The following is a 25194-nucleotide window of genomic DNA, read 5'->3' as shown; positions in this document are numbered from 1 at the left end:
GAATCAACCGGTGTGACGTGCACATGTCGTTAACACGGAAAAACTACAACACACACAACTGTCACTTATGTTAGAGATCGTGTTTGTGACTCGACCTAAACTTCATTAATCTGGAAATAAGATAAGAAGATCATACTTTATTAGTCCCGCCATCGGGACATTTGTAATATTGCAGCAGCAAGAGTCAAAATAGTCATCAGTAAATAATAACTAACATGCATTACTTAACTGTGATATTAAAACCAGCATTAATGCATTTCACCAATCACTCATAACATGTAGTTTTCAGAAGCACGGTGAGTATAACTGTATAGTTTACTACAATTAATCATTATTTACACACTCTTTCATTAAGTGAATTCTTACCTGCAGCTTATTATCTTAATATAACAGAATCTGGTTTTATTGCCAAGCAGGTTTACACATACAAGGAATTTGCTGTGGTGTATTTGTGCAAGTATAACTGAAAAAAAGTGAAACGATTAAATATAAAAAAATACTATGAGCACCAGGGGAAGGATTGTGCAATACGTTGTAAGAAAACACCAGAGACTGAGCCAAGTACAGTTATTTGCAACGGAAAGTTAGAGTGTCACGGTCACAGGCAGGGACTTTATGTTGTGGCTCTACGTGCAGATGTAATGATCTGAATACTTTCTCCACCTCTGACATTTACAATACTTTAAATTAGTTTTTTGAATGTGAGCTTTTCTCTGGGTGACGCGGCTGAGGACGCAGGGTTTCGGGGGGCAGGGGACCCACCGGACCCACCCTGGTGCCACGGACCGTCCGCGGCTGCCTGAGCGTCGCTGTGCTGCGGAAGATGTTGTTCACTGAGCGGAAGATGGCGACTGTTTGGAGGCTGCAGAGGAACCTCCAAAGCTGATACCGGGAAGGAGAAGAGACAACACACAGCGCCCACTGAAGAACACGTCTAAACCCACGGTACTGGGTTAACTTGGTTTTTTCAGTTTCAGGGTTGAAATCCCGGGGAAAGTGTGTGTGTGGCATTGGAGGAGCCACCGCTAGCTAAGATTATCAGCAGTGCTCCGGACTGAACATAGCAGCTAGCTCGTGAGCTGCCAGGGTGTAACTAAGCTTTAAAAGCATGGCGTGTCATTGAGACAATTAAGATGTAGGGTAGTCCACAATGTGTGTAGCAGAAGTATTTAAAGTAAGATGTGTATAATGTGTCTTTTCACCGTTATCGAAGGAGGCACTGATGTTGGCTAACGCTAGCTTAGGTGCTCATGTTAAGGTAGCTAGCGTCGTTAGCCGATGCTAGCTCATATGCTCCAAGAATCAAACGTTAGATTTAGCAACATGCACAGGCCGGTTAGTCAGTGGAAAGGCACAAGACAGTCCTCGTTTATAAGTATGGTGTGTAATACACCTGATGTTTTTCTCCAATGAAGATATCTTTTGGCGAAAATTAACATTAGCAGCACAACCATTTATTTATTGTATGACGGCTAACGACAGCTAGTTGGATGTAGCCTACGCGCTGTGTGTAGGGGCCAGCTGTTCAGGCTAAAGAAAGGGCACCACCCGTTTTAAACAATAGCAGTAACAATCAAGTCTGCTGAACACATACATGCTATGTTGTTCACAGCTCTGCAGTGTCATTGGGTTTCCAGGGTAGGATCAACTCTCATCCAGTGTTGTTGTAGGATTCTTCCTCAATAAATTTGCTTTGCAGAAGTCCTAGAATGAACATGGTGGAAATGTGGTGAGTCTACTACCCTGAATAGAATAATGAAGTCATTTTAAAAGTCATGTCTGTGTAGCCAAATTTGGGCTGATTGTAAACATGCTCCTGAGCACCAGGATCATTAGTGCATTCATCACTAGCAATGTCTCCCCATGTCTCAACAGACAATAATGTCCCGCTCCCCAGACAATGAGGAGGATGGATGCTTTGTTGCCATGGATACAGAGGACAACGGTGCGGGCCCTGCTGGGTTAACTGAGGAAGCAGAGGCAAAGATGGGGTCCTCCTGGCGACAAGAAGGGACCATGGACAGTGCCAAAGGAGAGGAGAGAACAATGTTGGAGTTGCCAGAGGAAGTTCTTGAATATATTCTCTCATTCCTCTCACCGTACCAAGAACACAAGACTGCTGCGCTTGTATGCAAGCAGTGGTATCGCCTCATTAAAGGTATGCCTCTCGCATCTGCATAATCTTGTGTGAAACTGAGAGGGACGGTGGAAGGGTCAGCTTCGCTGTGGGTGTGAGGGGGTGTTACAACATCAGCAGAGAAGTGAAACATTACTTTAAAGGACCAGCGTGCAGAGTTTCTGAAGATCAATTGGCAGCATTGAAATATAACTTTTATAATTTTGTTACCTGAAAATAAAGAATACATAGGTTTCTGTTAGCATAGAATGAGCCCTGACTATCTATATAGAGAATAGGTCCTTCTCTTTTGTGTCTGCATGTTGCACTGCCATGTTTCTACAGTATCCTACAATGGACAAACACTGAAACTGAGTTTTTACCTTATCTGAACGCTTCACTACCTGGGTTAGGGGAGGGGTATGCAGTTCATTGCAGTCCGCAAACCTAACAGCCACTTAATCCTACACACTGGAAATTTAACAAAGAATGACTCGTTCAAATCTGCTTATCCTGCAGTTTGAACAATTTGAAAGTGGAGACATTTAACTTTTTGTGTGATTTACTTGTATTTTCTCTGAACTAGGTGTTGCTTATCAGTGCTATCATGGTTTCTTGAGAGCTGTCCAGGAGGGAAATATCCAGTGGGAAAGTCGCACATACCCATATCCAGGAACCCCTATCACTCAGCGCTTCTCACACAGTCAGTACATTCTGCTTTACCGCCTGTTGTACTTCATGCATACGGTGGCATTTTGGCAACAATGTTTTTACATTTTCAGCTAATGTAACCCTGTGTTTGAAATCTGTCTTCTTCCTGTGCAACAAGAAGTTATGTTATTTATTAACATTTCAGCTTTAAATGATTAACATTGAACTTTCCAGGCTGTAGCTAAATTTACTGACCTAGAAGCCCACTGATCATATAAGTTCTTCAGTGTATGTCTAATGATGCATTGTAATATGAATGTTGTTTCAGATGATCTAATCTAACAGTAATCTGATCAAGACTTGTAATTGTGAAAAATCCCTCTTTGCAAATTTACTGGAAACAACAAATCTGGAAATGTCTTCCATCAATTTTTATATTGGAAGTGTATGTCACGGTTTTTCTTGGTTGCACACAAACAAATTCGATTGCATAAACAAACAGAACTAGATATTTACCAGTCAAAGTGCTCAGTTTTGGCATAGGTCTGCTGTTGATTTTGTGGCTGATTTTTGTGTTTGGCAGGTGCATGTTATTATGACTCCAACCAGTCCATGTATGTGTTTGGAGGTTGCACTCAGAGTAGCTGCAATGCTGCCTTCAATGATCTATGGAGACTTGACCTCAACAGCAAGGAGTGGATCCGTCCTTTAGCCTCAGGTATGAGTCCGTCACAAGCACTAAAGACGGACGGGAAAAATAAATAACAACTGTGAAAGTAAGATGGGGCTTATGTAACTGTGGGAGGATGACCCTTATGTGTGAATACAGTGTTCAGATGTTGAATGGCAACAGTGACTTGGCAATAAAAAACAAAGACGCAGCGTTAAAATGAGATTGTAGTGAAATATTTTACTGGTGCAGTTCATTTCTTTAAACTTTGGAGCTTTGTACCTTTTTATGAAACTGTTAGTAGAGGCTGAATTCTATGTAACTTCTGGAAAGAGCATCTGCTAACAGAGAATTAGTCTAAGCCATCATAATGTTCATGTAATTTAATTTTTAATATTTTTGCTACTTGTATGTGTAGTGAGACATATAGTCTTAGTGATGGCCACGTCTATTAAGCCATTTTCACATAAGGAAATCAGTCCACTAAAAGTTTTCATTCAGTCCGGTCTTTTTTGGTTGGATTTACAATCTCTGCTCTTTTCTCTTACAGGCTCTTATCCGTCTCCTAAAGCTGGGGCGACTCTAGTGATGCACAAAGAACTGTTAGTCCTCTTTGGGGGGTGGACTCGCCCCAGCCCATATCCGTTGCACCAACCAGAAAGGTTTTTTGATGAAATCCACAGCTACTCTCCTTCAAAGAATTGGTGAGGTGGATTTCAGTTCTGGAAAGTAGCATTTTTCATCGTGGGTTTTCTGTCTCTGTGTGATTTATTATTTCTTTGGCTGTATCAGGTGGAACTGCATCGTAACAACACATGGACCTCCACCCATGGCTGGCCACTCTTCCTCAGTAATTGGAAACACCATGGTGGTGTTTGGGGGATCATTAGGAGCTCGTCAAATGTATACATTTATTACTTAAATCATACATTATCAAAAATTAAAATGCATAAATTAAAGTTGGAATCTGTAACTTCTTGCACTTTCAATCTGCAGCAAAGACGATGGGGCATCTAGTGTCACATATGCAAAGTTTTTTTACCTCCTTATTCAAGACAGTAAAAATGTTAATGACGTCTCAGTTGTCAGGTGATTTTATTCTTTACTGAGGGGATAAAGTTACATCACCTAAGAAACATCTACAGAGCCCACAGAACAATAGCTGACACTGGACAATAAATCTTGAAAAGAAGTTTGTGTTTCTTAAGTCAAGCTCCAGTAGAAAGAGCTGTTAACAGCCTGTTCATCCAGCACACACACTTTTATTTTATTGTTAAACAGTTACACATTTTAGCAAGACTTAGACTTGAACTGGGCTTTGGTAGTAAATGAAAACTTAAGCTGTCACATCTCACAATGCGTTCTGTCCTTCGTTGGTTCTGATCAGGAGTAATGAAGTCTGGGTTTTGGATCTGGAGCAGTGGTCCTGGTCCAAGCCACCCATATCTGGCCCATTACCACATCCACGAGGAGGACAATCACAAGTAAGGATTCATTTAACAATTCAAGCTATTCAAAATCAATTGTGATTTTATTTTGTTGTCAGTTTGCCAGTTTGTTCATGGTCCCTCTTTGGTCTGACATGCCAGTAGGTGAAGTTGTGATTGAAAACTCCACCCATCTTATTATTTTAAAATGTAATTCTATTTTCTAAATCTTTCCTATTAGATTGTCATTGATGATCAGACGTTGCTCATCTTGGGAGGATGTGGTGGTCCTAATGCCGTAAGTTTGTAATATAATTCTACTATCAGAACATCTAAATTTCGTTTTAATGTGACTACAGTTTTGACATAAACCTTTTGTCTGTGTTAAAGCTTCTCAAAGATGCCTGGCTGCTTCACATGGACGCACCACCTTGGAGGTGGCAGCAGCTGCAGGTTGAAAACGAGGACCATGGAGCCCCAGAACTTTGGTGTCACCCAGCTTGTAGAGTAAGTGTCTGTCTTGGCTGTCAATCCGTGTGCGTGCAATCTGAAAATCAATCAACCTGTCTTTAATTATCTTTGTCATCTTCTTAAAGGTGGGCCAGTGTGTGGTCGTTTTCTCACAGGCGCCATCTGGCCGTGCACCGCTCAGCCCAAGTCTCAACTCTCGGCCCTCCCCCATAAGTGCCACACCTGCCCCTCTGGGCCCCGAACCGCCTTCCCTGCGCTCTCAGTCTCCTGTTAGGAGTGGGGCCGCCGGTGTTGTCCTGGGAGCTGTCGAAGAGGCTCCGTGTGTAAATGGTCGATGGGGAACGCTGAGACCTCGGCCCTCAGCAAGAGGATGTGCCAGAGAAGGAAGCCCATCCTCGTCCCAGCAGCCATCTCCTTTGCAAGGCCCAGACAGCCCTCCTCTGCCTCCACTTCCTCCATTATTAAACGGATCATCACCTTCTCCCCGGACCAGCCCAGCCCAGGCTGCATCTCCTCCCGCTCGCCCTCACCTGCCTGCCTCCACAGACTATGATTGGGAGTCTCCCCCCTCTGCCTCCCACCACCCTGAGGTGCCCAGCACTAATGGCCTACATACACCTCCTGCAGGCTGCCCACACACTCCCCCAGGAGCAGTGTCCCCAGCTGCCTTACGACGAGGTCTGGAGGCAGTAAAAAATAAATCTTCCTCATCTTTACCATCGTCATCATCGTCATCTTCCTTTCAGACACAGGGAGCTTCTACTGGAGGAGGAAGTGGTGGAGCTGGAGGAGCAGGTCCTCCTGGAACTCCTCCCTCATCATCCTCCAGCCCTCCACAGGCTGCTGGAGCTGATGGACATGCTATCCCACCTATTGCACGGCGTCTCGGTCATCACCCACCTCAGAGCCTGAACGTAGGAAAACCTTTGTACCAGTCTCTCAACTGCAAGCCCATGCAGATGTATGTTCTGGATGTATCCCGGGCCAAATCTGCTAAGGTGGTGTCTTGGAGAGTTTACGGGAACGGGACTCCTGCGGCAGTCACAGGGCCACCAGAGACCAGCCTCCACACAGTGGTGCAGGGCAGGGGAGAGCTCATCATTTTTGGGGGCCTCATGGACAAAAAACAGAATGTGAAGTACTACCCTAAAACCAACGCCTTGTACTTTGTACGTGCTAAAAGGTAATGCAGCTCCAGGCGGGACTGGGAAGACGGATGCTTCAACCTGTGACCACACAAGGGAACGAAGACACACAGCCTTTTTCCTATAGAGAGGAGTATTGAAAAGGACATTGTTAGATGTTCCACTTCAGAAATTCACAACCCTCCCTTCTGCCTACTGCAAGCATTCAAAATAACACTTTAATTACACTTTGATAAAACATATGGTTCAATGAGAATCCTGAGTGTGTGTGTGTGTGTGTGTGTTTGAGAGCGAGTGTGTGTATTTGCGAGTGCCAGGACAGGGACATGACATTTTTTGTTGCCCCGGTGATCAACCAAACAACAAAATTTCTGTTTATTTGTTCTGTGTCACCCTCCTCTGAACTCTTAACAGAGAGGAACTCTGGAAGAACTGACAGAAGTGGTTGATGACTACCTTGATTTTTGTATCACTCTTAAAGCCTGCTATGTTTACATTGAAAACAGTGTGAGCGTGTGTGTGTGTGTGTACATGTGCGTACGCGCACAGTAGTGATTAAAAGTTTTTGACTGTGTGTCGGGCTCATGGTGTGAGAGATATGGCACTGTACTAAAAAGATAGTTGAACAATAAAGGCCTCCATGTCCAATCTGTCACAGTCTTCATATTGCTGCAGTGTTTGTGGTCTATCAGTATTTACTGTTTTTAGTTCTATAAGTAGCTTTTTTAAGAGCTTCCCCTGATATCACCTGTTCTTCAGCAGGTGATATGGAAATGGAGCATAAATCAATAGCTCTGAAGCTGAACTTTGGAGCCAATACAGATGAGAAGTGTGTGAAGGCAAAGAGAAGCCATGATATTTTTAATTTTATAAACAACAAAAAGTTTTAATGTGAGTTAAATATATACCAAATGCTCATAAATGCTTTGGAATTTATAGCATGGAAATAATTTGATTTAAAACTTGAATCGGTCCCAATATATAAAGAAACAAAGAAAAGTAACCTCTGTTTGAAATATGGGGAATTCACTTTCTCAGCAGGTTATTCAATACACGTTTATTATTGGGGCTGAGGAAGAGCGGCCTCTAGTGGCTGCTCTTACATCAGCACAAAAAGGAAAGGGGTCATTCTGTGATGAGTCATCTCAACTGCAAGTAACATCATCCTAGTATAAAATAGAAAGTAATTATACATAGTTAAGTGCAGATTTTTAACAGAGCAATTACAAATTATCCTTATCCTCTTATATCTCTCCTAAAGACATTTTTATAGGTGTGCTTTCTCAGATTTCTGATCTTCTACTATTATAATGATTTTGACCTTTCTGTATCTGTTGCTCTGTGATCTTCCAATTGCTTTTAAATTCTTTACCTTCAATTTTTCATTTTTAACTTGTGAAGCACCTTGTAACTGTACTTTGAAAGGTGCTATATGAATGAAGTTGATAATTATTACATACTATATCATATACAATTCACTAAGATAATTGGTTACACTCTAAATGTCTCTATAGCAAATATTTATATCATATATTTATATACTAAATTATTATTATTATGTGCTAAATCAACATTTTGTTTCCGAGAGTATCCACAGAATCTTTTGACCTTGTGTCCACACCCCCAGTCACTTTTTTTATCCTCAGTCTCCTCTCCCTCAGACTCTCCATCCCCCTCTGCGAACCAACAACCTTTTACCCAGAGAGCTGCTATAGGAGCAGAGCAGGGGCAGCTCAGAGCTCAGCGGTCTGATTTGAGCAGACTCAGGGAGGTGGTGAGGTGGCAGACTGCACTGAGAAGGTATTGGCTCTGACAGCGAGGCAGTGGGAGGAGCCTGTGACAATGAATGTGCTGAGGACACATGTTTACAATGATAGGGGGAGAGAGGGGGAAGAATGGAGCTACTGCACAGGACCACTGCACACTGTGAGTTTCCTTATGAAGTCACCAAAGACAAGAGAGAGTTTGTTTTGCTAAATTTTCATGAGGCAAGTGAGAGGAGCGTGTTGTTTGAGTGTGTGTGTGTGTGTGTGTGTGTGTGTGTGTGTGTGTGGAGCTGGTGCTGTTCAGGTTTGTGTCGTTGGTTTGAATGAATTTAAGAGAAGGCCCATGTGTGAGCGCCTGTGTTTGTATCTGCAGGAGAAATAATTGTCTGCTTTCTATGATACTTTAATATTAAATCTAACTGGCTTTCTCTTGTTTCCGCATCTCTGCTTGTAGTGAAGTTAAGTTAAACTTCGAAGAGGACATTCCTGTTCCTCTTGTTGCACTACCACTCCCTGCCCTTATAGCCTCTGTCAACATAACCTTTATAATTCACAACATAAACAACACTATTTGATTCTCCTTGCAGATGGTGCCTCTATTAAACAGCCTGGCAGTCAAGGGAGCTAATGAAAGTCACTGCAGAAGGACACCAGAGGGGCTGGGTGTCATGTGATACACATGCTGAACAAAGATTCAATGTGTCATCACAAAGGCTGATAGCGTTTGTTTTTGACGTCACTGTTCTGTGCTAAGTACAACACACTCTCCTTGTTCCCTGATATCTCAAACAAGCAGGAAGTGTGACAACAACAAGGACAAAGTATCATTTCTCAGGGATGACCAGTTCTCAGCTGCTGGACACTTCATCCACAGAATCTGTGTTTGGTGCCCAGCCTCCCCACAGGATGACATCCACGGTGTCTGCGGTCCCCTGTGATGTCTTTGGCCCCTCGCCGCCCCCTCCAGCTGTTTGGCCACCCCTGGACTTCGCCCTGGGTGCTCTGGCCTGCTGCGCGGCATGTGTGTTCACCAATCCCCTGGAGGTTGTGAAGACCCGTCTGCAGCTCCAGGGAGAGCTGTGTGCACGTGGATCCTACCAGAGGCACTACCGGGGAGCCCTCCAGGCCCTGTGGGTGGTGGGCCGCACAGACGGGCTCCGGGGCCTGCAGAAGGGCCTCTCAGTCGGCCTGATCTACCAGGGTATGATGAATGGTGTGAGGCTGGGCTCCTATTCCTACTGTGAAGCTTTTGGTATCACCTCACTGCACGGGGGGAGTCTGCTGGCAGGGGCAGGGGCTGGGGCACTGGGGGCCTTCATTGCCTCTCCTGCTTACCTGGTAAGTTTACTGAAGTTTCTCTTTTATTACATCCTCCAAAGAAGTTCTTTTTAATGTTCCCAAAGGAAAGTTTAGGGTGGAAACACATCACTGATGCTATTTTAACGAAAGAAGAGACTCCATAGTCAGTGATATGTAAACTGATCTGTATTTTAGAGGCTGAGTATCAGGGGAAATATCCATTTCATGGCTCACAAGGTTTTTTTTTTGCTTGCAACATGTAAAACAAAGCAATCCAAAATAACAAGCCTTAATCGCAGGCTGCATGTTTGTGAGGTGACTCTTACTCTTTCAGTATTTATTTTATAATGATGCCTGAGGAGCAGTGGTGACTCTGATATTTTTCAAAATCTGGAGCCATAAAAGGGCCACAATTTATACAGAGAGGCCCATTACATGTCCAATGGCCGTGGCCAATTACAGATTCATATTTAAGTCATTCCTTGTTTTTTGTTAGCTCTATAACTTTGAGCAAAGCAACTCAGCATTGAATATATTTTGAAAATTGTTGCTTGTTTAAGAACATAGTGAATTTCAAAAAAGCTTAGAAAAGTCTTAACAAATTGACGTATTTATTTTTTAGAATTGTCAGTGAGTGAGTATTTTAAAGACATGCAGGACAGAGGCCCTGGTCCTGTAACTGCTGCAGTCTGCGAGTGTGAACTTAAACACTAAACCCAATTGGAAGTTAAAACCTGTGTACAATTAAAAATTAATCTTGTCTGATTAGGTTACCCTTGTCACCCTCAACCTTACACACACATAAGTTACTCAACAGAAGACAAGAGAGCTACTGTAGGAAAACAGCTCTGTGAGGAAGGAATCAGATTCAGTTCAGGTTTCAGTCTACTGCTCTTTTGATACAAACAGACAGTGTGATTGGGGCACATGATCACATGCATTTTTACATTTCAACAATCCATACATGCCTGATCATTCACAAAGCTCTCTGTGTTACTTCTTGAGAAAAAAATTAATACGGTAAATAAAATGTCGGGAAAACCTCCCATCTTTTAAATTTAAAGAAAGTGAAAAACAGTTTCAGGATCTGCCCCCTCAATTCAATCTTATTCAAAAGTAAGTAGCTCCTCCTCGGCTCATACAACATCCTTCCATCAAGTTTCAATAAAATCGGTTCAGTATTAGTAGTTTGCGTAATCCTGTTAAAAAACAAACGGCAACTACACCTGCTTGATGACCAACTAGAAGACCCAACTTTGAAACGCTTTCTAAATCATCTGCAGCAGTATTGCACGTCAGAACAAACAAGAAACATGAAAGCACTCGGCTCTGTATTGAAGGCATGTCAAATGTCCTGTATCTATTTTTTAACCAGGACAAGAGCTCGTGAAGCAAAGAAACACAACATGGTATATTAGTTTCGGGTTAGTAATAGATAGTTTCTCATTCAAAGACATTTTTGATTCACTATAATCTTGAGTTTATTTTAATGCCCCCACCCTGACCCCACTCTGCTTTGCTGTTCACATAGATGCAGATAGATACATCATCATCTACACAACTAGCCACAGTTTGACACCCTCATGTTTGTTTTTCTGACACAAATATCAAATGTCACCATCTCTTGATTTACAGCATGTTTTTATGAACGTGCTCCTCTGCACGTCCTCTTTTAATACGAGCTGAGTCATGTTGTTGTGTTTCTGCCTCAGCTGAGGCATCTGACCTTTTACTCCCTCATGGAAAGACAATACTGTGGGATGCTGGTCTATATCTAGGTCACTAAATATACCCTGCACGTGGCTCCAACCTAGCGCCTGCTGCCAAGAATATACAGGAACTTATGGCTCTTTCATGTGAGCTGTTGGCAGGGAGTTATGTAATTGACACTCTCTATGAAGTCAAGAGGAGAGGCTTGCTTTTGTGCGTGTTATTATTGTATCAGGTAATTCAGGTTTGGTGCAAAGGACTGAGTCATGGACTTCTTTGTCCAGTTCCTGGCAAATTCTTTGGCTTAGTGACAAGTTTGGTTTTATTACCTCTGCATAGGAAGTTATGTTTTCACCTGTTTGTTTGTCAGCATGATTACGCAAAAGCTACTGAATGGATGTCCATGAAACTTGGTGAAGGGTGGGACAGGGGCTGAGAAAGAACCCATTCACTTGTGGTATGGATCTGACATTTTCACCAATTTCCCAGGGAATAAATGATGGACCTTGTTATAAAAACATACATATAGGGGACTGATATCTTTGAGTGTGTGCAATTTGGGACCAGGATTTTTTTCGGCAACAAATAGGGCTAGAAACCTGTAACTAGCAGAGATAATGTGGATTCAGTGTGGAATCAACATGAGTTTTCTATTGGTCCAAACGAACATAAAGGATTTTGTGGAGACTTTAAGGAATCTGTTAGAGTACAGTGTAATGTATAAACCTGAAAACCCATTAAACCTTGTGTCTTTAATTCACAGGTGAAGACTCATCTCCAAGCTCAAACTGTGGAAGCCATAGCAGTCGGTCACCAGCATAACCATCTGGTAAGACACATGAAGTTTTCATCTGGCGTAATTTCATTCTATGTGTTCAAATGCTTCAGTTACAACTTTTCAAGAAACACATAGTGAGTTTCAGTATTATATTTTTATATAATATGTGTAACTGTGGCATTTTATTGTTGCAGTTTGTAAAAGATGATGCATCGTCTTTTACACAGTGATCATATATTTCTGTATTTCCACAGCTCCTCAAGAGTATTTTCAGTTTTTGTTTATTAATTTGTTGTCATTTCATACTTTATTTCTAACACATTCTTGAAAGTACATCAGTCTTAGGATTTAAAAAAGTCATCATCCTATATAACTGACCCGTCTGTCAATTTAGCCAGGATCATTACAAACATGGGTGTTTAGTGTCTATAATGTGATACACTTTTATAAACACAAAATTAAACTTCAGTTACAAAGAGTAGAGCCTGAATTTTGGGGGCTGATGCTGATACCAGTATTAGGAAGTAATAACTAACATGGTATTTCGAAAAAAAAAGAAGGAAAAAAGGGAATTCCTCCTAATATTTCATTATCAAACCCTTTTGATAAAGAAATGTAATGATGCTTAAACCATAAAACACAAATACTCCAAATATATAGAACTTGAATGAAAAAACAAAACATGTAAACCTATGTAATGCACATCTTTCTGCATCGTTTATTCTGTAAAATAAAAGTTTTCTCATCGGTGGATATCAGCAAACATAAATGCATTCTGTGAACAGCTCATATTGGCTGATATTATCCAAAGCTATAAATCGGTCAGGCTCTAGTAAGGACACCTCACATGATTGAGGGTGATATCCATGAAAAAGGTTTTATACAGCTAATTGTTCACAAAAGTAAAACACACACTGGGTTATTAGACACATATCTGCTGCTTCCAATTCATTTTTCACATTATGTTTTATTTTGTCATTTCAGGGAGTGTCTGATGCCTTTACCTCCATCTATAGAAGAGAAGGTTTGATTGGTCTCTGGAGGGGTGTGAACGGGGCCGTGCCGCGAGTCATGGTGGGATCAGCTGCTCAGCTGGCGACCTTCACCTCGGCCAAGGATTGGGTGTCACATACCCAGGTATATGTGATGAGCGGCTGACATTTGTACAGCACGTGTATTCCACAACAATGTTTGTCACACTGTCAGCCAGAAGTCAAATTCCAGTTACACATCAGGTTCTCTGTTTCTTTCCAGTGGCTCAGTCCAAACAGATGGCTCACGGCATTGGTCGCTGCCATGATCAGCGGCGTCGCTGTGGCCATCACCATGACGCCATTTGACGTCATTAGCACGAGGCTCTACAACCAGCCAGTGGATGAGTTTCGTCGGGTGAGTTTAAATAATCTAATCAAAATTTTACTTGCTCAATCTTGGCTTAATAGGATTAAGTTAAATATGTAAACACGCACTATAAGACCAAAGCTTGTTGTTTTCCCTCTGTGCCTCTCAGGGACGTCTGTACCATGGGTTTTCAGACTGTATGCTGAAGGTGTGCCAAGCTGAAGGGCTGCTGGGGTTTTACAAGGGCATGGGCCCAGTCTTCCTACGTTTGGCCCCACACACAGTGCTCAGCATGCTCTTCTGGGACCTGATGAGGCATCATAGAGTCGACCAGAGCCAGGGGAGGAGCTAAAACTACCAAAATGCAACAGCTGGACTCAGTTAGAGCTGTTGGAGTGGTCCATCAGTGAATAAAAGACAAATGACGATTATTGATACCACTGTCGTGTCGGTACAGCAGTCGGAGCCAGGGTAGATAAGTCGCTTTGTTTCCAGTCTTCATGCTGTACTTTTATATGAACTGTGCAGGGTCTCTGTCGCCTCACAGCAAAAAGGTTCCCGGTTCTTGCTGTGTTGCGCGTTCTGCATGGGTTTTCTCCAGCTACTCCCGTTTCCTCCCACAGCTCAGAGACAGTTCAGATCCCAGAAAGTCAGGATGTTGGATTGACATACAGAAGACAGACACATGTTGCACAGACTGACAGAATTCCTCTAGAAACTCTCTGATACATATGTATGAAGCTATTGACAAGCTATCAGGGTTTTGCCTTAAAATACCTCAAATGATGATTAAAAAGTGATTTCTCTATGGCTCACACTGGAATGAGAGAAATGCCTCCTGTTTATGTTGCGAGCAATTCAACGAAGCACACGAACAAATCTGGATTATTACAAAGTGTCTATTCCATGTTAAAAATCAGGCTGCTGAAATGTGTTGTGGTTTCATACATACCTCTTGTTGCCTTTGTTGTATGTAAAGAAAAAAACGTGATGGGGATGTTTTGTATTTACACACATCAGCTGCTGGTTCAGAACGGCAAGGATGCCATTTGATTTTTTTATTTAACCCAAGGGAACTTGAAGCCTTTGAACAGCAGTTAATAAAAAAAATGAGAATAATAATAAAGACATTTCCTTGTATGACATTTCTTGTATAAATGTGTTTTTGTGTAAACTCTGTGATTTTATTCTGAACCAGTGAAAAGGTGTCTGATTGGTCTGTAAACCTAATCATCTGTTTTGAGGACATTTAGTCCTATTCATCAGGAAATGACGAGATGAGATAAACGCAGTCAAATCAAAGTTGACCTTTGGAGCTGAAGTGTGGAGCACACTCACATACTTGGCCAAAGCTTTGACTCACAGGAATTTAGCACAAACTGACTTGTTCGTCTTTGCTGAACAGATTGTAGTAGCATGTGCGAGAGATCCTAGTGTTTTTGTGAAACAAACATGTTTCTCCCCTTCTCCTGGATCCTGGGGACGTCTGAATGGACACTTTTTAATTCAAACCCAATTGACTGTTTTTTTCAAGGTGAGTTCATACGTAAATATTCCTAAAAATCCTCAATCCTCAATCCTCAATACGAAATTAGAAAAAAAGGAAATTACATTTTTGTTTTGTTTCTTGTTCTCCAAGGCCTTGTGGGTGCATGTGCAATATCAGTGCTGTGCAGTCTGATGAGAGTTTACTATTTCCTACAAACATGCAGGTGAGTTTATGGTGGAGAAAAGAAAGAGCAAAATGTAGTGAACCTTTAAGAGCAGGTTGCTGAGTTATTCTGTGTGTCTTTCAACACAGTGAGTCTGAAACTGAAAGTAAGCAGAGGTCGTCCTCACCCGTCAATCCCCTGAGAGGGAACTGGAAGACAGCACTCCAGTTCTGGTCCCTGACACTCGTCCTGTCTCTAGTGGGCTCCAGGGTCTCCTCTATCATAGTGCTGGAGTTTTCTCTCAGAGCTGTTTCCTCTTGGGCATCAGCAGGTCTGGTGAGTTCCTCCAACAGACGTACAGAGCAGCTGAAAACGCTGATTTTGTCTTATTTTACATTTAATTCAGGAGACACTCAGTGTTTGTTCTTGTGTTCAACATATGTATCCTCTGATACACTGATCTGACTCATTTTCATCCATGCTTTAATCCGTCTTTACTCAGGATGGCAGAGGCCTATACCTCCTCCTGCTCCAGTGCCAGTTTTCCCTTGGTTGCTGCTTCACCTGTGCTCTGGTCTTCCTCCACCAGGGGGCTCTACACAGCTCCCTCAACTTGTTCCTGGCAGCTTCGATCAGCTGGGCACTGGCAAGTGTCAGCCACAGTCTGTGGAGCCATGTGGCCAGACTCTACCCGCTGCATAGCACAGAGCGTTACTGTGGGAAATGCATCACCCTCCTGACCTCAGGACACACCATACTGACCTCACTGCAGAGAGCGGTTATCTTGGCCTTTGCTTTTGCAACTGTGGCTTCCTTCTCCACAGTATATGACCACTTCCTGTCCCAGAAGGATTCTCTGAAGTTATGGACTCCATTGACACTCTGCTACACCATGCTGGTTGTCTACATTCAAGGTAATGGTCAGGGGAATGATGTGGGAAATGAAAATTGTTCTTAAGGAGATAGTACAAATTTAAGATTAGATAAACTTAAAGGCGTAAAATAAATTCACTCATCTACTCACCACTATGCCGATGGAGGGTGAAAGTGTTTGAGTCCACAAAACACTTTGTCCACGAAACTCCACCCCTCGTTCAGCATAGTGGTGAGTAGATAATGGGATAAATTAAAGACAACTGGCACTAATACATAAACTAACCCATATTAGAGTAGTAGAAATGTGAAAAGAGACACTAGATATACCAAATAAACAAACCTAATACATTTAAAACCCAAAACCAAATCCATATCTCAGAAAACACTCAAGCACATAACATCATTGTGTAACTTTGTGTTGTAATGCAGAGGATCAGAATCGGCAGACAGGAGCGGAGGCCCTCTGGCACACGGCCGTGCTGCGACTGGGAGCTTTACTGGTGCTCATGCTGACAGTGGGCGACTGGTCTGACGTCCTGCACGTCCTCATCTCTTTCCTGGGTGAAGCAGCCTGTCTGCTGCCCTCTCAGGACCTGCTGCAGGCCGTGTCAAGGGTCTGTATAAATAAATCCCCACCAAAACCTATATGTTGCATGTTTCCCATTGCTTTATGTTCAGTATATAACTGTTAGGTGTCAGTAGTGTTGAGAAATGTGAAAATGACAAGAGATGTTTATTTGTCATGCTCCGTTTGCAGGAAGAAGAAGAAACAAGCCTGAGAAAACAAGAGCAGATCTCTGGTCACAAAAAAGTCAAAAGGAAACCATCATCAGACGACAGCTGATAGATCTACCTGAGATCTAACTCATCACTACCTCAAATATTAAGATACACTGATATTCAACTTTATTTAATAAAACGATTATTGTGGCCTCTCTTAAACTGTGCTTCAAATCACTGCTGCTGTTTTGTTTCTAGTATTAATGTGAAGAATCAACCAATAGTGATATCAGAAGATTTTAAACAATCAGAATCAGAAATACTTTATTGATAACTGCCCTTTGGGAAATTGATAAATAGGAGCTTAAGCAGATATGAATAATCAAATATTTACTTTTTGATTCTTAGAGAAACACTTCCTTTATGATTAATGTTAAAAAATGCTGATGCCTAGCAGAGGTATTGATTGTTTCTGCATTTGCACGTGTGGTGACATTTTGCAGAGCATGTGTCGTCAAATTGATGAAGTTGTTTTCTAAATGTGCAGTGTGTTGAGCTGTCTTGCCCACTGTAGAAAAGTGACCCGTTATTGATGATCAAATAATAATATAATAAGAATACAATTTATTTTTATAGTACTTTAGCAATAGAACACAGATGTTTGGTTAAAAGCTGTATAGTAACAAAAACAATAAAATAAAGTAATAAAACAAATGTCTGATATCAGATCACTCTGTAAAAGCAGTACTATTATTGCTTCCCTTAAAATACATGTTTTATGTCTTCTGTGACTCTGGAGAGTCTGCATTATAAACTGGTTGTGTGAGTGGAAATGTAAGTGGCAGGGGAGTTTAATTGCAACATTGTCCAGATGCAGCATGGGAAATGTAGGGTCCACATTTTCTGAACTTTACCCTCCCTTGGGCCTAAAAGGAAAATTATTTCGAACTCTGTTGAGGCTGTTTCTCAGAATCCATTGTGGCCTAACTGCTGAAGTCCTGTCTTAACTTTTACTGAAAGCAGTTTTAAATAGAAAACTACTTTTAATCATTTTCTTCAGAAGTATTTCTTTTCAGTAGATTTGTTACCGCCGCTCCAGATGTTCACATTTAGAAAAAAAGCATCAAGTGTAATTGTGAACATGCAGTTGTCATTGGTTTTCCTTTATCCTGTGTTTCTTCCTGTTGCGTTCCCTTCAAATTTCCCTCCATATTCTGTCTGCACATCCACTGCCACTGAAGTAGAGACACATAATGTTATGGTGGTGAGTCAAATGGAAAGTCGTGCTGTTAGAGGCAGCGAAGAGGTTCAGAGGGTTTAATGAGGATTGTGGCTGTGAGGTGGGCGGAGCGTGGAGGTCTGGGGATTGTGTCATCAGCAGGCATGCTCCCTCCTGCAGCCGTGACATCACTGCAGCATTCCTTTCCACAGAGCTGGAACAACAGAGACCCCCATCACTCTCCTCATCTCCGTCTCCTTTTAACCCCCTCTCACACATTCCTCCGCCTCGATCAGGAAAGTTTAGCTTCAGCTCACACCATCCTCCTTTTTGACTCTCGGAGAGACGGTAGAACTCACAAAGTTTGCCTCCGGAAACCGAACACAATATTTGCTGATCAGCAGACCTGATAGCACTCAGACTCATTCTGGTGGAGAGCGGCAAACACAACAAAGCAGCTTTTTCATAGCTCTCACAGACATCACTCACTGTTCCCCCCCACCTCTCCTAATATACCAACATCTCCTCTTGCACAATGCAGTGATTCATTGCTCTGTAATGCTGCTGCTCCTGTAGAGCAGAACAACAAAAAGCCTGATCAGGAGAGTCCAACACATGTAATCAGACAGTGTGCTCTGCTCTGCACGTCAGTGAGGAGCCAATGGAGGCAACGCCGTAACTCGCTGATAGTAAGTCAAGGCTGGACTGATATAATGTAGTGGGGGGAAGGGAGGAAAGAGAAAGAGGGAGAAGAAAAAAGGAGGCAGACTCAATGAGGGAGGTAGGGAAAATAAAGCTGACAGAACAATAAGGCAGAGCTGCACAGGGGAGAGAGAAAGAGGGCCACTCGAGGTAGAAAGGCAGGTACAGTCACATCCTGCTGGCATGCACAAAGATAAAGAAGTGGGAGGTGGCTCTGTTTGCCTACGCTTGTCTATTTAAGGGTGAAAACCTTTGGAGAAACTTTATGATACTGTAGGAGTTATTATATTTGTTGAAGGGCCAGTCTGTTTGCTTGGCTGGATTGCAACAGTTGCATGAGTGTGTGTCTGCGTGCATGTATGTCAGTGTGTGTGTGTGTCTTCAGAGATTTCACAGTGGATGAATGTGTCATGTTTTTTTTACTGCACTTTGCCCGAGATTAACTGTTCACCTTTTACGGTTGGGAGGGAGGTGGTATTTTCATTCGACCAGAGAGGGGAGGGAGGAGGGGTCGGCGGACGAGAGAGTTGGGAAGGGAGGTGCAGGAGGAAAAGGAGTGGCCTTCTGCAGATAGTCGCCCTCTCTGCCGGAGTAAAGTCTTCTCACTGTGGCAGCACACAGGAGGGAAAACAAAAGTTTAGAGACACAGAATAGGGAGAAGGAGAGAGAGAGAGGAAAAGAGGGAGAGAGAGACATCTTCAAACCACAGTTTCTCCCAGGTAGGTAATGGTAGCTCACAGCCACGGTGAGGGGGTTACAGATATCTCAGATTTGTGCTTTCTGCCTCTATAACCATTCATTATAGGTAAAGAGGGATGTGAGTGTGTGTGTTTTTGTATTGTGAAAGTGAGAGCTCCCACAAAGTAAACTGAGACGCTCAGATTAAATATTCTTCATCTTAGAGGGAAAAATGTTCCTTATTTATGTTTTAATCTTATTCTTGATGATTAAAAAGGTCACGTAGATCCTATGACTGTCCTGTTAAACTGCTCTGTAAAACAATAAATGTTACGAGCAGTATTGAGTCATGATAATCTCTGTGCTTTCTTCCTGTTAGACTGTGTGTGGGTTGAATACAGTCATGGCATCAGCAGCTCCACCAAAGAGGATGGTGTCCTCCGTCTTTATCACTCTGGCATCCCCCTACCGAGCCACGGTGACACAGCAGCAGCAGCCCACCCTCCAAGCCCACAGTTCCACAGCTAGAGACAAGCAGCACACGGCTGTGCGAGTCAGCCCAAGTGAAAGTGTCCCCGTCCTGAGACACAGGAAAGAAGACGTCTTCTCTTCACCTGAGTCTCACAGCAGTGTAGACAGCAAAGACCGGGGTCATGCAGGAGCCTTGACCCAAGTTTCAGGCCCTCAGAGTCCAAAACCTGCCCAGCCTGGACGCAGCAGAGGAAAGAAGACAGACGACGACAGAGCTGCTGCAGGTACATGACAACATCTTTTTTCATATAATAGTTCATGTTTTTGAATCCTCTGTTCAGGTGGTGTGATTCCACTTCATACGTTATCAATATCTGCCCTTTATAAGGGTTTATTGCTCCCTGTCTTTTATTGCAAGATGTCTTAACTCCACTGATTTTATAGATACTTAACAGATGTTGGAGACACTATTAGATATGTGAAAACAGTATCGTATAGATCAAGTACTAGAATGTGACTCAGTAGAGTGCAAACCTCTGTCAAGGCCCAACAATCAAGCCACACCACATTTCACACACTAACCCGATTTTTTTCATCGAGATTTCTGCAAATGTGTCGGGAAATGGTTCAAACGTTACAAATTACTACATAAAAGATAATTTAAAAAATCTTCCTGAAACAGCCCCCTTGTCTGAATCTGCACCATAACGGGTTCCTCTGCTTCTATGTTCTATTCCCCCACCCAGTTATTGTGGAAATCCAGTCATTAGTTTTTGTATAATCTTGCTTACATACAAACCAACAGACAGAGGTAAAAACATAACCTCCTTGGCAAATGAAATAAAGCCACTGAGCTTTCAAACCTCAGTAGCCTGCCTGCTCCTCATCTCTGCTTGAGGCTAGTGGCTTAGTGAGATAACTTGTGTAGCTGCAATAACTACATTGTGGGTAATTTAGATGCCAGGTTTTGACAAAGAAGAAGAATGAGTTGGGGGGAACAAGATATGCCTGGTTATGCTGCATCTGTTATGATCCTTCTGTGTCCATCATGGTTACAACAGTGTTATAATAGTGTAACACCAGTGCAGTGAAATCTTACAAATATTCTTCCCTACTCATGTATGTTCTAGACTCTGTATATATGTTTATGTTATTAGGTTGGACAAAAGTATTATCAGCAATGAACAGTTTTTGGAACATGCAAGATTTTATCATTGTTTTTATTTCATTATTTTGTATCTCAACCTTTTTTTTAAATTTATTTTGTTATTATTATGTCTTTTTGCTGTCAGAGTGCCGTCCTCCTCCTCCTCATCCTCCCCCTCCAGCTGGTGCGTTGCCTTCCCCTCAGAGAGCAGCACTCCCTGAGGAATCAGCACTTCCACCACCACCTGCCCAGACGCCCCTCTCACACCCTCTGACCCCAGGCCAGCAGCCGCTTTACAACAGAGAGGTACCTCTCTCTCACACACGGTCACTAAATATCAGCCTTATTTTCATCCTGCACTTCTTTATGTTCAAACCACTGATGTCATTTACTGTGTTAAACCCTTGATCCAATTTCCTTTGATACATTTCTCTTGAAGAAGACAAGTGATTTAATTTGCCGCAGTGAAAAATTACTACTTTCCACGGCTTTGACAGATAGTGTATTATGTTCTGCAGTGGTTGTAAAGAATCATCTGCAAACTACATTATGAAGGAAAAAACTGCTGTTTCTTCAGCTGTGGATAAAAGATCAGAAGAAACTTTATGAACTGTGCACAAACAGAGCACTTTCCAGTCCGTTAATGACATTATAAGAAACCCTATGCTCCCTTATTTTCTGCCCCAGTCTCTGTGTAGAAACTATAAAATGCATATCACAATATTTAATATGTTGACCTCTGCCAAGGTCCAACGTTCCCCTTATGAAACCACATTTAAATTCACCAGCTCTGTATTCTTATTTGGATCAACACCAATTTGCAGACTCACAAATATCAGTCTCCTAAACATGCCTGATTTAGTCATCAAGATTCATGAGTTATTCTCTGAGAATAAAGGAAAATTGACACAAAAGACACACAATCCTAGATCCTGCCCCTGAACTAGATCCACATCAAAATGTATTGTGTTCTAGCCTAACTATACCAAATTTGATGAAAATTGGTTCTGCAGTTTCTGTGTAATCCTGCTATCACTCAAACACTGAAGAAAACATAACCTTCTTTGCGGAGTTAATTAATTTCAACTTCCTTGTTTCGGAAGAACTTGCAGCTTTTTGGAGGGATTCAGGTTCCTGTATTACACAAACCAACATTAGACACAGATAATGTGCTTACTCAACCAAGATTCTCACATGACTTTGGAGCAAAAGTAATGTGATTGCATTTTTTTAATCATGTGACAAACGTTCAAGGATAATCAATTTGTCTGCACTAAGCTCCTCTTGATTAGAAAACAGTCAAAAAGTAAAAATGTTTGGAGCAAGTTGTTTAAAAAGGCAACAAAACCAGAATAAAAACTCTGGAAAGCCAAACATGCAGGGAAACGTATAATTTAAATGTGCAGTCCTGATTGTGTTGGCTGACGTGATGTTTCAACCTGTAACCACACAGAACAACTCTTTATCCTTTTTTCTTTCAGCAGCAAACACAACCCTGTAGTCAAAACCGAGCATCACAAACTTGTGGTTCATCTAATGAGTCCGAACCCAAACACGAGCATGAACTGTGTCTCAGCTCAGTCTTTAGTTTGACATTAATGAAGTGTTTTACATTAAAGGTGGAAACAAGAACACCATCTAGTGGGTTAAACCGAGGTGAACAGTCCCAGGACACATGTGAGGAGAGTAAAGGTAACATCTACTTTATTTACACACACACACACACACACACACACACGACTATAACCTGCTCTGACACAGGATGTTTGTGTACGACACAGAGGTGTGTGGCTTCTGTCGGAAGCCCGTGGCTCTTTCTGAACCCGCGATCGAGGCCTTGAACAGGACTTACCATGACGCCTGCTTCCAGTGTAGATCCTGTCACATTCCCCTGGCTGGTAAACAGTACTACAACAAGGCAGGAACCCCGCTCTGTGAAGACTGTTACCAGGTAGGCCCAAGTCCATTCAGCTTCCACCAAGTGATGTTAAATGGTCTGTGGTGTGCTTTTAGTCTTGATGACACTTTAAATAAAGTTTTACCATTCACCCATTCACACACACATTCATACAGTGCATCTATGCAGGCACTGTCTCTGTTGCACATCCCTCATACGCTGCTGTCATCAGAGGACAGAGTATCTTGCCCGAGGACACTTTGGCAAGCAGCATAGAGGTCAAACTACTGATCCTCTGGTCAGTGGACGACTCTCTCTATCTGCTGAGCCACAGCCGCCTTTGTAAAGGACCATATTAATGTTCTTCATCCTCATTTTCTTTAAGTTATTAATGATTTACATGAACCAAGAATATAATTTACATTTAAAACTGTGATTTAGTGTCTCTAACTTTCAATCCACCATCAATCTACTTTCACAGACTTCTTCTTGGAATTCATCCAGCACATTCAACATTGTGTCCCCTATTATCAGAGTCAGTGTTATGTCATAATTGCATGGTGTCGCTACTTGAACTGACTGTGATGTAAAATTGGTGTTTAATGTGAAAAATAGTGAAAAACATAACCCTCTTGTCAACGTTTTGCAAAATGTCAATCAATCAAAAGAAGTTAAATAATTGGAAAACGTTAATATCAACCTGGACTGTAGAGATGTTTTCTAGTGACAGTTTCTTTCTGTCTCTCAGGCCAGTCTGGAGCTTTGTTGGTCATGCGGCGAGGTCATCACAGACCATGTGATCCGCGCCCTTGAGCGAGCGTACCATCCTTCTTGTTTCACCTGCACAACATGTAAACAGAAGATTGGAGAACAGGCGTTTGCTCAGGGAGAAGTTGGAGAAGTGTATTGCCTCCAGGATTACTACAGGTATACGAGTGAAAGATTATTCACACAAACACACCTATGTGTAAATAATCTAAGATATTTAAAATTATATCATAACTAAATTAATTTTCCTGTTTATAGTTATTTTAAGAGCCTTTATCTTGTGTGAAGTAGTTTTCATTTCCTCTGTGGTGAAATGTGCTGTACAAATTAAACAGCCTCTCCTAACATAGTTTTTCTCTCTGAAATAATGTCCATGAAGGAAATATGCTCCAAAGTGTTGCTCCTGTAACCAGCTAATTATTCCAAAAGAGGATGGTACTGACAGCTACACTGTTGAATGTCTGGGACGCTCCTACCATGAGAACTGCTACAGATGTGAGGTAGGTGTGCAAACAGTGTGTTGTATGGACACACTGACACATACTCAAACACACAGACACACACTAAACACTCCCAGTCATTCAGCGTGTCATATTGTGTGCAGGTCTGTGTCATTCAGCTCTCTCCTGAACCAAACGAGCACGGCTGCTATCCTCTGGACGGGAGGATGCTCTGCAAATCCTGCCACATGAACCTGGTACCTGCTCAGCACTAACACCATGAACTGCAGCTGATGGAACAGTACCACGAGTCCAGGCATGGGCATTTAAGACTCTGGCATGTGAATGTCACACTAAAGTTTTTTTGTTTTGTTTGACAATAATGAAATCTGGTTATAAGTCTTATAACATATCATACTTTCTGAAGACCATCGTATTCCTCTTTTATACTTGATAATTTTGCACTCAATAAACTCTACAAAATGTACCAAATATATTTATGCAACAGACTTAAGGCAAGAGTAATTTGAATATTTTAAAGTCTTAATTCGTATACTGTTTCTCTATCACATTAATCCTTTATAAAAAACATAAAACTTTATATAAAAAAAACCCCCAAATATATATAAAAGTAAAATAATATATTTTATCTGAAACCAGGCTTCAACATGCATTAGATTTGTTAAATTACACATACACTATTAGTAAGTACTAAGATCAGAAACAGTTGAATTCACAGTTTTGTAGTAAATCAAACCACAGTGAAACTCAATCTTTGGTAAAATGCAAAAAACAGATTGACATGTTCACTACATTGATAAAAGGAAAGTTTTTACTCATGAGAGCCGCAAAGAAAATCTGTGCTGAAGATGCAGCAACTTCAACCAAGGTAACTGAATAAACCGCACAAGATACATTTACAAAACTGAATATAGACATATGAGCTTTTAACTTTTTTTAAAAACACATTACAATAAGTGCTTCTAAACCACTCATTATGGATCTGTACTTTTGAATGTGATCAAATGTATTTTTTGAACACACAAAGATCCTGTCTTAACTACAGAGCCTGTATTTTATTTCAGCGGCAGTGAACTGATCACATCTGGACTTTACAGTATTAAAGTGTCATTTGGATCCCAGCTGAATTACTTGGTTATTTATGTTCTGTATGTAAAAATGACTTATTTGTGGAGTTATATGTCTGTTTATTATAAATTTTCATTAAAACATTTTGTACTGAAAACAAA

The 25194-nt window shown here is 41.7% G+C and overlaps 4 protein-coding genes across 5 annotated transcripts; all 4 read left to right on the top strand.

The window, feature by feature from the left end:
* The first annotated feature begins 25 nt into the window (after positions 1-25).
* On the top strand, positions 26-7133 carry fbxo42 (F-box protein 42). Its single transcript, XM_020101599.2, has 10 exons — positions 26-945; positions 1876-2158; positions 2703-2819; positions 3351-3485; positions 3988-4141; positions 4230-4340; positions 4825-4921; positions 5106-5162; positions 5255-5371; positions 5461-7133. Exons 2-10 carry the CDS (start codon positions 1882-1884, stop codon positions 6520-6522), a joined length of 2127 nt encoding a protein of 708 aa, XP_019957158.1. The 5' UTR covers positions 26-945; positions 1876-1881; the 3' UTR covers positions 6523-7133.
* A 1143-nt stretch (positions 7134-8276) lies between these two features.
* On the top strand, positions 8277-14519 carry slc25a34 (solute carrier family 25 member 34). The gene is made up of 6 exons (XM_020101680.2): positions 8277-8406; positions 8834-9584; positions 12019-12084; positions 13018-13170; positions 13288-13422; positions 13544-14519. Exons 2-6 carry the CDS (start codon positions 9084-9086, stop codon positions 13724-13726), a joined length of 1038 nt encoding a protein of 345 aa, XP_019957239.1. The 5' UTR covers positions 8277-8406; positions 8834-9083; the 3' UTR covers positions 13727-14519.
* A 253-nt stretch (positions 14520-14772) lies between these two features.
* On the top strand, positions 14773-16892 carry LOC109638619 (transmembrane protein 82-like). The gene is made up of 6 exons (XM_020101682.2): positions 14773-14908; positions 15014-15086; positions 15176-15362; positions 15529-15940; positions 16332-16516; positions 16660-16892. The coding sequence occupies exons 1-6, from the start codon at positions 14827-14829 to the stop codon at positions 16744-16746; spliced, it is 1026 nt and encodes a 341-aa protein (XP_019957241.2). The 5' UTR covers positions 14773-14826; the 3' UTR covers positions 16747-16892.
* A 1519-nt stretch (positions 16893-18411) lies between these two features.
* fblim1 (filamin binding LIM protein 1) lies at positions 18412-25194 on the top strand. Of its 2 annotated transcripts, none has more exons than XM_069537241.1 (8): positions 18412-18530; positions 19601-19976; positions 20985-21145; positions 22459-22531; positions 22621-22790; positions 23485-23663; positions 23884-24004; positions 24109-25194. In XM_069537241.1, the coding sequence occupies exons 2-8, from the start codon at positions 19625-19627 to the stop codon at positions 24217-24219; spliced, it is 1167 nt and encodes a 388-aa protein (XP_069393342.1). In that variant the 5' UTR covers positions 18412-18530; positions 19601-19624; the 3' UTR covers positions 24220-25194. The 2 variants fall into 2 exon arrangements, with proteins under 2 accessions (XP_069393342.1, XP_019957090.2); XM_020101531.2 differs by lacking the exon at positions 18412-18530 and adding an exon at positions 19041-19262.

This window comes from Paralichthys olivaceus, chromosome 2 (assembly GCF_024713975.1).
Source record: "Paralichthys olivaceus isolate ysfri-2021 chromosome 2, ASM2471397v2, whole genome shotgun sequence".
Taxonomy (NCBI): Eukaryota; Metazoa; Chordata; class Actinopteri; order Pleuronectiformes; family Paralichthyidae; genus Paralichthys; species Paralichthys olivaceus.
Note: the sequence above shows the minus strand (reverse complement) of the source record. Positions and strands in the feature narration are given on the sequence as shown.